This window comes from Triticum urartu, chromosome 7A (genome assembly GCF_056163025.1).
Source record: "Triticum urartu cultivar PI428250 chromosome 7A, HENAU_Tu73, whole genome shotgun sequence".
Taxonomy (NCBI): Eukaryota; Viridiplantae; Streptophyta; class Magnoliopsida; order Poales; family Poaceae; genus Triticum; species Triticum urartu.
The window spans coordinates 686571513-686584890 of record NC_141879.1 but is presented as its reverse complement, the minus strand read 5'-3'; the positions used below and the strand labels follow the sequence as shown (position 1 = coordinate 686584890).

The following is a 13378-nucleotide window of genomic DNA, read 5'->3' as shown; positions in this document are numbered from 1 at the left end:
CGAACCGGGACTAGTGTCTGCCGAGGCCCGGCCGACGCCCTGACTGCTCGAACCGGGACTGATGGACCCCTTAGTCCCGGTTCGTAACACAACCGGGACTAATGCTCTGATCTGGCCAGGACCAAAGCCATGTTTTCTACTAGTGAATACTACTGTGTGTTATGTTCTACAGCACACAAATAAGAGAAATACTACCGGTGAGGTAGTAGTCAGCGGCGGTGTGCTCCGTCGTAAGTGTTGGTCCTTGTGGTGACCACTCCGTCTTGTGGCGAGGGCCTCACCGTGGACTGCAATGGTCACCGAAAGGTCTTCGTGAGGGTTCCTCTCAAGATTCGATGGTTGACTTATGCGTTGAGATGCAAACTATGGACGATGACCTGACGTAGTGGGATGGTTGTGCAGCGACAACGGACGCACATCACATGTAGCTGCTGGAATCGTGAAGAGTAGTTACAACAACAGATAAGGTGCAACTAGCACCCTGTGTCGAGCTCCGCGGTGAAAGTCTAGGTCTGACCCGAGTTGGTTATACCTGGCAATGGTAATGTTTTTATGTTGTTACCTTGTTGAAGACATTGCTCGGATATGCTCGGAGTGGTTCTTCAGGGTGAAAAACTGGATTCTGGTCTTGGGTGGTTGAATCCAGTGACAACGACACTTGAGCATCGCTCCCTTGAAGGTGTTGTTGTTGAAGAACTCATCGTCCGTGTGATGTTATGAGATGGTTGGTGTGGATATGATTATTGTTGTAGTTTGCTGATAGTGGATCCGATCACTCTGGGTTTATTTTCCTCGCCTACACATAACTTCGGTCTTATTTGACTTTGCTATTTACTGTTGTATTTTTGTGTGCATGCTTTGGTATTTGGTTGTGTGCATCCTAACTATATAAAGGCCAGCTGAGTGCTCATTATGTTTATATCCTCTTCATGCTCCAATTTGTGCTAATAAAATCCGCCCTTTATGTTGAAAAAATGTTGTGTCCAAAGCCAGCCAAACCATCGGCATAGAAACGCATCTTGTTTTTTCAGTTCCGTGCTGTTTAAGTTGTATCTTGTATGTGGCGGATGTGGCGGATGTTAAGAAAATTGCACATAATATTTTCTGCATAACCTTTTGATCACCTTCTGATATTTTAATCTCAACCATTGTAATACAGTCAATCGATGGATAATATATTTCTAACCTATGCAGACGAACGTGAAGGCTTGTTTGTCTTTTGTTTTATTAGTTTTATTAATATACTCCGCCCGTTTCCAAATATTTGTCTTTTTAGACATTTTAAATGGACTATAACATATGGATCTATGTAGACATATTTTAGAATGTAGATTCATTTATTTTGCTTCGTGTGTAGCCATTTGTTAAAATCTATAAAAAGACAAATATTTGAGAACGGAGGGAGTAATAGATAAATCCTCGCAAATATATATATATATATATATATATATATATATATATATATATATATGATAGATAGCAGAAAACTTGTATTTAGAGTCATAAATTACATGCTACTTCCCATGAAATATCTTTACTTGTTTATCTAAAAAATGTTGTTATTTGTTTGGTCCCTCAAAGAAAAACTACAAAAATCATTAACATGGTTTCAGTTAGGGCTGGTCACAAGATCTACATTAGAATATATGTCCGCACTGCAAAGGCCGATTGTGCCGATGAGGTTGGCCGGTGTCTTGACGGCCGTGCATCTTCTCAAACTAGGATTGTATACTTTTAACTTTGGCTTTGCATTGTTGCCATAGAAGTAGAAGAGCAGCCCCCCACCGAGACGTAACACTCTCAAAGGCAGCACATGTTTGACGACTTTCCGACGCGTCGGTATCGTATACGCTTTGACCCAAACGTTGCTTTTAGAATCACTCAGGAGCCATATATTGATCAAATACGGTTCCATTTGAGCTATGCACAAGGTGCCATTGAGCTGGGCTATGCTTATAGGCTCCTTGACTCTGATAACTCCTCCTTGCGGTCCATGGATCGCCTGCCACTTCTCGCTCTCAAGGTCGAAGCACAGCACGCAGTTCTCATCACGGGACAAGACGTGCAAGGCACCATCAAGGGCGACAGGGGGACTAGCATAGCTTTGGCGGGCTATCATTGGGGGCAGTCGTGTCCGTCGCCATTCGACGTTGTCTCCTACTGTGAGGATGTCGCAAGTTTGTGTTCGGTTGGTCATACGGAGGCGAAGGAGCTTGTACACGCCGGACTGGGCGGTGCGTCCGAAGCCCATGTATGTCAACGTGTAATACTCTAGAACCGTCTGCTTCGGCAAATTCGTGAGCGTCACACCGGTGGCTAGGTTCACGACGGCGGGGGTCACCGAGTCCCTGTTGCGGAAGGTGATGTAGGCAAGGTCGTCGAGGCTGGCTTGGAAGGTCCACGCCCCAGCTAAGCTCGACACTCTCACAGGTGTGCCCTCCGTGTCCATCAGTTGCAGGGACCAATGGTGGGAGTCGCTGGTTTTGGCGACGAGAAGCGGCTCGGCACGGGACCTGTGCGCCGCCACGAAGGCTGGGTTGGAGATGATGTCGCGCCAGTTCCTGGACACGCACCGGCACCGGCCTAGGGACCTGGGCGGCAGCCAGGACAGGATCTCGAAGATAACGTCCGTTGATGGCGAGACGGCAATGGTGGGAGTTCTGGCCTCCGTGGCGGCTGAATCGAGGTCACGGCGCCGCCGCTTAGGGGACAAGGACGCCATGGCGACGGGCTGACAGGCTCGACCAGGAACCAAGCCGGCCGCCTAGTGACCTTCTCTGTTGATCGATCTGAGATTTGCTGAAGGCTGAAGGCTCTTCTATTTATAGTACTACCATACTGCCGATATCTATATTGGGTCGGATTGCACTTGCCGCAATCGCGTCGTATTAAATTGGAACTCTGGATTTACGTGTGACCACCCGATGGCTAGATCAGATCGCGCTAGGGTAAAGGGGGATGAGATTGTAGAGAAAGGTAGGAGGTGAGGTTTTTTTTTTTGAGTTGTTAATTGTTTTTGAGATAGCTACCCGCTTAGTTCAAGCGGTTAGGAGGTGAGGTTTTCTCGCAGAGAAGGAAAGAGGTTCGGTACAAGGAGAGATTCAGAAGCATACACACACAAGATGCCCTCGTCGCCCATGCAGGGGCTGCTTATAACCCACGCTGACCCTGGGCAGTGGCCCACTGCTGACTTGGCCCTCTGATGACTTGTCCCCCGTGCTCCTATTGATCCATCGAGTCCACCGTATGTGGCACCAGATGGTGTAGGCGTGACATTGTTGAAAATATGCCCTAGAGGCAATAATAAAAGGATTATTATTATATTTCCTTGTTCATGATAATTGTCTATTATTCATGCTATAATTTTATTATCCGGAAATCGTAATACATGTGTGAATACATAGACCACAATGTGTCCCTAGTGAGCCTCTAGTTGACTAGCTCGTTGATCAACAGATAGTCATGGTTTCCTGGCTATGGACATGGGGATGTCATTGATAACGGGATCACATCATTAGGAGAATGATGTGATGGACAAGACCCAATCCTAAACATAGCACAAGATCGTATAGTTCGTTTGCTAGAGTTTTTCCAATGTCAAGTATCTTTTCCTTAGACCATGAGATCGTGTAACTCCCGGATACCGTAGGAGTGCTTTGGGTGTACCAAACGTCACAACGTAACTGGGTGACTATAAAGGTATACTGCGGGTATCTCCGAAAGTGTCTGTTGGGTTGACACGGATCAAGACTGGGATTTGTCACTCCGTATGACGGAGAGGTATCTCTGGCCCACTTGGTAATGCATGATCACAATGAGCTCAAAGTGACCAAGTGTCTGGTCACGGGATCATGCATTACGGTACGAGTAAAGTGACTTGCCGGTAATGAGATTGAACGAGGTATTGGAATACCGACGATCGAATCTCGGGCAAGTAACGTACCGATTGACAAAGGAAATTGTATACGAGGTTGCTTGAATCCTCGACATCGTGGTTCATCCGATGAGATCATCGAGGAGCATGTGGGAGCCAACATGGGTATCCAGATCCTGCTGTTAGTTATTGACCGGAGAGCCATCTCGGTCATGTCTACATGTCTCCCGAACCCGTAGGGTCTACACACTTAAGGTTCGGTGACACTAGGGTTGTAGAGATATGAATATGCAGTAACCCGAAAGTTGTTCGGAGTCCCGGATGAGATCCTGGACGTCACGAGGAGTTCCGGAATGGTCCGGAGGTGAAGAATTATATATAGGAAGTGCAGTTTCGGCCATCGGGAGAGTTTCGGGGGTCACCGGTATTGTACCGGGACCACCGGAAGGGTCCCGGGGGTCCACCGGGTGGGGCCACCCATCCCGGAGGGCCCCATGGACCAACGTGGGGAGGGGAACCAACCCATAGTGGGCTGGTGCGCCCTCCTTGGCCCACCCCATGCGCCTAGGGTTGGGAACCCTAGGGTGGGGGGGCTGTTGGGGAACGTTGCAGAAAACAAAAATTTTCCTACGGTTTCATCAAGATCTATCTATGAGTTCATCTAGCAATGAGTGATTAGATGCATCTACGTACCTTGCAGATCGCGAGCGGAAGCGTTCAAAGAACGGGGATGATGTAGTCGAACACGACGTGATCCAAATCACCGATGATCTTAGCACCGAACGGACGGTGCCTCCGCGTTCAACACACGTACGGAACGGATGACGTCTCCTCCTTTCTTGATCCAGCAAGGGGGGAAGAGAGAGGTTGATGAAGATCCAGCAGCACGACGGCGTGGTGGTGGATGCAGGGCGTCACAGTAGCAGGGCTTCGCCTATACTACGAGAGAGAGACGTAACGGGGAGAGAGGAAGCACCAAAAGCTGAGGTATGAAGTCCTCCCTCTCCTCAACTATATATAGGAGGGCCAAGGGGGGGTGCGCCAGCCTAGGAGATCCAATCTCCTAGGTGCGGCGGCCAGGGAGGTTTCCCTCCCCCCCAAGGCACTCAGGGGTGCCTTCCACTAGTGGGACTCCTCCCCCATGGAAACCCTAGGCGCATGGGCCTATAGGGGCTGGTGCCCTTGGCCCATACAGGCCAAGGCGCACCCCCTACAGCCCATGTGGCCCCCCGGGATAGGTGGCCCCACCTGGTGGGCCCCCGGGACCCCTCCGGTGGTCCCGGTACAATACCGATAACCCCGAAACTTGTCCCGATGGCCGAAACAGCACTTCCTATATATAATTCTTTACCTCCGGACCATTCCGGAACTCCTCGTGACATCCGGGATCTCATCCGGGACTCCGAACAACATTCGGGTTACTGCATATACATATCTTCACAACCCTAGCGTCACCGAACCTTAAGTGTGTAGACCCTACGGGTTCGGGAGACAAGCAGACATGACCGAGACGACTCTCCAGTCAATAACCAACAGCGGGATCTGGATACCCATGATGGCTCCCACATGCTCCACGATGATCTCATCGGATGAACCACGATGTCGAGGATTAATCAACCCCGTATACAATTCCCTTTGTCAATCGGTATGTTACTTGCCCGAGACTCGATCGTCGGTATCCCAATACCTTGTTCAATCTCGTTACCGGCAAGTCACTTTACTCGTACCGTAACGCATGATCCCGCGATCAACCACTTGGTCACCTTGAGCTCATAATGATGATGCATTACCGAGTGGGCCCAGTGATACCTCTCCGTTATCCAGAGTGACAAATCCCAGTCTCGATCCGTGTCAACCCAACAGACACTTTCGGAGATACCTGTAATGCACCTTTATAGTCACCCAGTTACGTTGTGACGTTTGATACACCCAAAGCACTCCTACGGTATCCGGGAGTTACACGATCTCATGGTCAAAGGAAAAGATACTTGACATTGGAAAAGCTCTAGCAAACAAACTACACGATCTTTGTGCTATGCTTAGGATTGGGTCTTGTCCATCACATCATTCTCCTAATGATGTGATCCCGTTATCAATGACATCCAATGTCCATAGCCAGGAAATCATGACTATCTGTTGATCAACGAGCTAGTCAACTAGAGGCTTACTAGGGACATATTATGGTCTATGTATTCACACGTGTATTACGATTTCCGGATAATACAGTTATAGCATGAATAAAGACAATTATCATGAACAAAGAAATATAATAATAATGCTTTTATTATTGCCTCTAGGGCATATTTCCAACAGTCTCCCACTTGCACTAGAGTCAATAATCTAGTTACATTGTGATGAATCGAACACCCATGGAATTCTGGTGTTGATCATGTTTTGCCCTAGGGAGAGGTTTAGTCAACGGATCTGCTATATTCAGGTCCGTATGTATTTTACAAATCTCTATGTCTCCATCTTGAACATTTTCACGAATGGAGTTGAAGCGACGCTTGATGTGCCTTGTCTTCTTGTGAAACCTGGGCTCCTTGGCAAGTGCAATAGCTCCAGTGTTGTCACAAAAGAGTTTGATTGGCCCCGACGCATTGGGTATGACTCCTAGGTCGGTGATGAACTCCTTCACCCATATTGCTTCATGTGCTACCTCCGAGGCTGCCATGTACTCCGCTTCACATGTAGATCCCGCCACGACGCTCTGTTTGCAGCTGCACCAGCTCACTGCTCCACCATTCAACATATACACGTATCCGGTTTGTGACTTAGAGTCATCCAGATCTGTGTCGAAGCTAGCGTCGACGTAACCCTTTACGACGAGCTCTTCGTCACCTCCATAAACGAGAAACATTTCCTTAGTCCTTTTCAGGTACTTCAGGATATTCTTGACCGCTGTCCAGTGTTCCTTGCCGGGATTACTTTGGTACCTTCCTACCAAACTTACGGCAAGGTTTACATCAGGTCTGGTACACAGCATGGCATACATAATAGAACCTATGGGTGAGGCATAGGGGATGATACTCATCTCTTCTATCTCTTCTGCCGTGGTCGGGCATTGAGCTGAGCTCAATCTCACACCTTGCAAAACAGGCAAGAACCCTTTCTTGGACTGATCCATTTTGAACTTCTTCAAAATCTTATCAAGGTATGTGCTTTGTGAAAGACCTATGAGGCGTCTTGATCTATCCCTATAGATCTTGATGCCTAATATATAAGCAGCTTCTCCAAGGTCCTTCATTGAAAAACTCTTATTCAAGTAGGCCTTGATGCTGTCCAAGAGTTCTATATCATTTCCCATCAAAAGTATGTCATCTACATATAATATGAGAAATGCTACAGAGCTCCCACTCACTTTCTTGTAAACGCAGGCTTCTCCATAAGTCTGCGTAAACCCAAACGCTTTGATCATCTCATCAAAGCGAATGTTCCAACTCCGAGATGCTTGCACCAGCCCATAAATCGAGCGTTGGAGCTTGCACACCTTGTCAGCATTCTTAGGATCGACAAAACCTTCCGGCTGCATCATATACAACTCTTCCTTAAGGAAACCATTAAGGAATGCTGTTTTGACGTCCATTTGCCATATCTCATAATCGTAGAATGCGGCAATTGCTAACATGATACGGACGGACTTTAGCTTCGCTACCGGTGAGAAAGTCTCATCGTAGTCAATTCCTTGAACTTGTCGATAACCCTTAGTGACAAGCCGAGCTTTATAGATGGTCACATTACCATCCGCGTCTGTCTTCTTCTTGAAGATCCATTTATTTTCTATGGCTCGCCGTTCAACGGGCAAGTCAGTCAAAGTCCATACTTTGTTTTCATACATGGATCCTATCTCGGATTTCATGGCTTCTAGCCATTTGTCGGAATCTGGGCCTGCCATCGCTTCTTCATAGTTCGAAGGTTCACTGTTGTCTAACAACATGATTTCCAAGACAGGGTTGTCGTACCACTCTGGTGCGGAACGTGTCCTTGTGGACCTTCGAATTTCAGTAGGAGCTTGATCAGAAGTATCTTGATCATCATCAATAACTTCCTCTCTAGTTCGTGCAGGCGCCTCAGGAACATTTTCTTCAGTTGCGCCATTTTCCGGTTCAAGAGGTAATACTTCATCAAGTTCTACTTTCCTCCCACTTACTTCTTTCGAGAGAAACTCTTTCTCCAGAAAGGATCCATTCTTGGCAACAAAGATCTTGCCTTCGGATCTGAGGTAGAAGATATACCCAATGGTTTCTTTAGGGTATCCTATGAAGACGCATTTTTCCGATTTGGGTTCGAGCTTTTCAGGTTGAAGTTTCCTGACATAAGCATCGCATCCCCAAACTTTTAGAAACGATAGCTTAGGTTTCTTCCCAAACCATAATTCAAACGGTGTCGTCTCAACGGATTTCGACGGAGCCCTATTTAAAGTGAATGCGGCAGTCTCTAAAGCATAGCCCCAAAAAGATAGCGGTAAATCGGTAAGAGACATCATAGATCGCACCATATCTAATAGAGTGCGATTACGACGTTCGGACACACCATTACGCTGAGGTGTTCCAGGCGGCGTGAGTTGTGAAACTATTCCATATTTTCTTAAGTGTGTGCCAAATTCGTGACTCAAGTATTCTCCTCCACGATCTGATCGTAGAAACTTGATTTTCCTGTCACGTTGATTCTCAACTTCACTCTGAAATTCCTTGAACTTTTCAAAGGTTTCAGACTTGTGTTTCATTAAGTAGACATACCCATATCTACTTAAGTCATCAGTGAGGGTGAGAACATAATGATAGCCACCGCGAGCCTCAACACTCATTGGACCGCACACATCAGTATGTATGATTTCCAATAAGTTGGTTGCTCGCTCCATTGTTCCTGAGAACGGAGTCTTGGTCATTTTACCCATGAGGCATGGTTCGCACGTGTCAAATGATTCATAATCAAGAGACTCCAAAAGTCCATCTGCATGGAGCTTCTTCATGCGTTTGACACCTATGTGACCAAGGCGGCAGTGCCACAAGTATGTGGGACTATCATTATCAACCTTACATCTTTTGGTATCCACACTATGAATATGTGTAATATTACGTTCGATATTCATTAAGAATAAACCATTGACCATCGGAGCATGACCATAAAACATATCTCTCATATAAATAGAACAACCATTATTCTCAGATTTAAATGAGTAGCCATCTCGTATTAAACGAGATCCTGATACAATGTTCATGCTCAAACTTGGCACGAAATAACAATTATTGAGGTTTATAACTAATCCCGTAGGTAAATGTAGAGGTAGCGTGCCGACGGCAATCACATCGACCTTGGAACCATTCCCGACACGCATCATCACCTAGTCCCTCCCCAGTCTCTGAGTATTCTGCAGCTCCTGCTGTGAGTTACAAATATGAGCAACGGCACCGGTATCAAATACCCAGGAGTTACTTCGAGTACTGGTAAGGTACACATCAATTACATGTATATCACATATACCTTTTGTTTTGCCGGCCTTCTTGTCCGCTAAATATTTGGGGCAATTCCGCTTCCAGTGACCCTTCCCTTTGCAATAAAAGCACTCCGTCTCAGGCTTGGGTCCATACTTTGACTTCTTCTTCCCAGCAGCTTGCTTGCCGGGTGCGACAACTTCCTTGCCGTCCTTCTCAAAGTTCTTTTTACCCTTGCCCTTCTTGAACTTGGTGGTTTTATTGACCATCAACACTTGATGTTCCTTCTTGACTTCTACCTCTGCTGATTTCAGCATTGCAAATACTTCAGGAATGGTCTTTTCCATCCCCTGCATATTGAAGTTCATCACAAAGCTCTTGTAGCTTGGTGGAAGCGACTGGAGGATTCTGTCAATGACCGCATCATCCGGGAGATTAACTCCCAGCTGAGTCAAGCGGTTATGTAACCCAGACATAGTGAGTATGTGCTCACTGACAGAACTATTTTCCTCCATCTTACAGCTGAAGAATTTGTCGGAGACTTCATATCTCTCGACTCGGGCATGAGCTTGGAAAACCATTTTCAGCTCTTCGAACATCTCATATGCTCCATGTCTCTCAAAATGCTTTTGGAGCCCCGGCTCTAGGCTGTAAAGCATGCCGCACTGAACGAGGGAGTAGTCATCAGTACGTGTCTGCCAAGCGTACATAGCGTCTTGGTTCTGTGGGACGGGTGGATCACCTAGCGGTGCTTGTAGGACATAATCTTTCTTGGCAGCTATGAGGATGATCCTCAGGTTCCGGACCCAGTCCGTATAGTTGCTGCCATCGTCTTTCAGCTTGGTTTTCTCTAGGAACGCATTGAAATTGAATACAACGTTGGCCATTTGATCTACAAGACATATTGTAAAGATTTTAGACTAAGTTCATGATAATTAAGTTCATCTAATCAAATTATTAATGAACTCCCACTTAGATAGACATCCCTCTTCTAGTCATCTAAGTATAACATGATCCGAGTTGGCTAGGCCGTGTCCGATCATCACGTGACACGGACTAGTCAACGTCGGTGAACATCTTCATGTTGATCGTATCTTCTATACGACTCATGCTCGACCTTTCGGTCTTCTGTGTTCCGAGGCCATGTCTATGCACATGCTAGGCTCGTCAAGTCAACCTAAGTGTATTGCGTGTGTAAATCTGTCTTACACCCGTTGTATGTGAACGTAAGGATCTATCACACCTGATCATCACGTGGTGCTTCGAAACGACGAACTGTAGCAACGGTGCACAGTTAGGGGGAACACTTTCTTGAAATTATTATGAGGGATCATCTTATTTACTACCGTCGTTCTAAGCAAACAAGATGCAAAACATGATAAACATCACATGCAATCAAATAATAATAGTGACATGATATGGCCAATATCACATAGCTCCTTTGATCTCCATCTTGGGGCTCCATGATCATCCTGTCACCGTCATACTCATCGACATGTAAGTTGTGATTCCTATTACAATAGCATGAACATCTCATACATCACATATAGATCATTCATCATTCATCACAACTTTGGCCATATCACATCACATAGCATAACCTTCAAAAACAAGTTAGACGTTCTCTAATTGTTGTTTGCATGTTTTACGTGGCTGCTATGGGTTTCTAGCAAGAACGTTTCTTACCTACGCAAAGACCACAACGTGATGCCAATTGCTATTTACCCTTCATAAGGACCCTTTTCATCGAATCCGATCCGACTAAAGTAGGAGAGACAGACACCCGCTAGCCACCTTATGCAACTAGTGCATGTCAGTCGGTGGAACCTGTCTCACATAAGAGTACGTGTAAGGTCGGTCCGGGCCGCTTCATCCCACGATGCCGCCGAATCAAGATAAGACTAGTAACGGCAAGCATATTGAACAAAATCAACGCCCACAACTACTTTGTGTTCTACTCGTGCAAGAGAACTACGCATAAACCTGGCTCTGATACCACTGTTGGGGAACGTTGCAGAAAACAAAAATTTTCCTACGGTTTCACCAAGATCTATCTATGAGTTCATCTAGCAACGAGTGATTATATGCATCTACGTACCTTGTAGATCGCGAGCGGAAGCGTTCAAAGAACGGGGATGATGTAGTCGAACACGACGTGATCCAAATCACCGATGATCTTAGCACCGAACGGACGGTGCCTCCGCGTTCAACACACATACGGAACGGATGACGTCTCCTCCTTTCTTGATCCAGCAAGGGGGGAAGAGAGGTTGATGAAGATCCAGCAGCACGACGGCGTGGTGGTGGATGCAGGGCGTCACAGTAGCAGGGCTTCGCCTATACTACGAGAGAGAGACGTAACGGGGAGAGAGGAAGCACCAAAAGCTGAGGTATGAAGTCCTCCCTCTCCTCAACTATATATAGGAGGGCCAAGGGGGGGTGCGCCAGCCTAGGAGATCCAATCTCCTAGGTGCGGCGGCCAGGGAGGTTTCCCTCCCCCCCAAGGCACTCAGGGGTGCCTTCCACTAGTGGGACTCCTCCCCCATGGAAACCCTAGGCGCATGGGCCTATAGGGGCTGGTGCCCTTGGCCCATACAGGCCAGGGCGCACCCCCTACAGCCCATGTGGCCCCCCGGGATAGGTGGCCCCACCCGGTGGGCCCCCGGGACCCCTCCGGTGGTCCCGGTACAATACCGATAACCCCGAAACTTGTCCCGATGGCCGAAACAGCACTTCCTATATATAATTCTTTACCTCCGGACCATTCCGGAACTCCTCGTGACGTCCGGGATCTCATCCGGGACTCCGAACAACATTCGGGTTACTGCATATACATATCTTCACAACCCTAGCGTCACCGAACCTTAAGTGTGTAGACCCTACGGGTTCGGGAGACAAGCAGACATGACCGAGACGACTCTCCAGTCAATAACCAACAGCGGGATCTGGATACCCATGATGGCTCCCACATGCTCCACGATGATCTCATCGGATGAACCACGATGTCGAGGATTAATCAACCCCGTATACAATTCCCTTTGTCAATCGGTATGTTACTTGCCCGAGACTCGATCGTCGGTATCCCAATACCTTGTTCAATCTCGTTACCGGCAAGTCACTTTACTCGTACCGTAACGCATGATCCCGCGATCAACCACTTGGTCACCTTGAGCTCATAATGATGATGCATTACCGAGTGGGCCCAGTGATACCTCTCCGTTATCCAGAGTGACAAATCCCAGTCTCGATCCGTGTCAACCCAACAGACACTTTCGGAGATACCTGTAATGCACCTTTATAGTCACCCAGTTACGTTGTGACGTTTGATACACCCAAAGCACTCCTACGGTATCCGGGAGTTACACGATCTCATGGTCAAAGGAAAAGATACTTGACATTGGAAAAGCTCTAGCAAACGAACTACACGATCTTTGTGCTATGCTTAGGATTGGGTCTTGTCCATCACATCATTATCCTAATGATGTGATCCCGTTATCAATGACATCCAATGTCCATAGCCAGGAAATCATGACTATCTGTTGATCAACGAGCTAGTCAACTAGAGGCTTACTAGGGACATATTATGGTCTATGTATTCACACGTGTATTACGATTTCCGGATAATACAGTTATAGCATGAATAAAGACAATTATCATGAACAAAGAAATATAATAATAATGCTTTTATTATTGCCTCTAGGGCATATTTCCAATAGGGGCGCCCCACCTGGCTTGGGGGGCACTCCACCCCTTGGCCGCCGCCCCCCTAGGAGATCCCATCTCCTAGGGACGGCGCACGCCCTAGGGGGCCTATATAAAGGGGGGGAGGGAGGGGGCAGCCGCACCCTTTTGAGTCTTGGCGCCTCCCTCTCCCCTGCAACACCTCTCCCTCTCGTAGTAGAACGGCGAAGCCCTGCTGCGGTGACCCCTGCATCCACCACCACGCCGTCGTGCTGCTGGATCTTCATCAACCTCTCCTTCCCCCTTGCTGGATCAAGAAGGAGGAGACGTCACGCTGACCGTACGTGTTTTGAACGCGGAGGTGCCGTTCGTTCGGCGCTAGGATCTC

At 47.3% G+C, this 13378-nt stretch overlaps 1 protein-coding gene across 1 annotated transcript; it reads right to left on the bottom strand.

Annotated features, from left to right (window-relative positions):
- Positions 1-1609: 1609 nt before the first annotated feature.
- On the bottom strand, positions 1610-2722 carry LOC147961522 (F-box protein At1g67130-like). The gene has a single exon (XM_087533841.1). The coding sequence runs from the start codon at positions 2720-2722 to the stop codon at positions 1610-1612; it is 1113 nt and encodes a 370-aa protein (XP_087389967.1).
- Positions 2723-13378: the final 10656 nt, after the last annotated feature.

Excerpts from the sequence above, each read along its gene's own strand:
- LOC147961522 (XM_087533841.1), bottom strand. The coding sequence starts at position 2,722 with ATGGCGTCCTTGTCCCCTAAGCGGCGGCGCCGTGACCTCGATTCAGCC.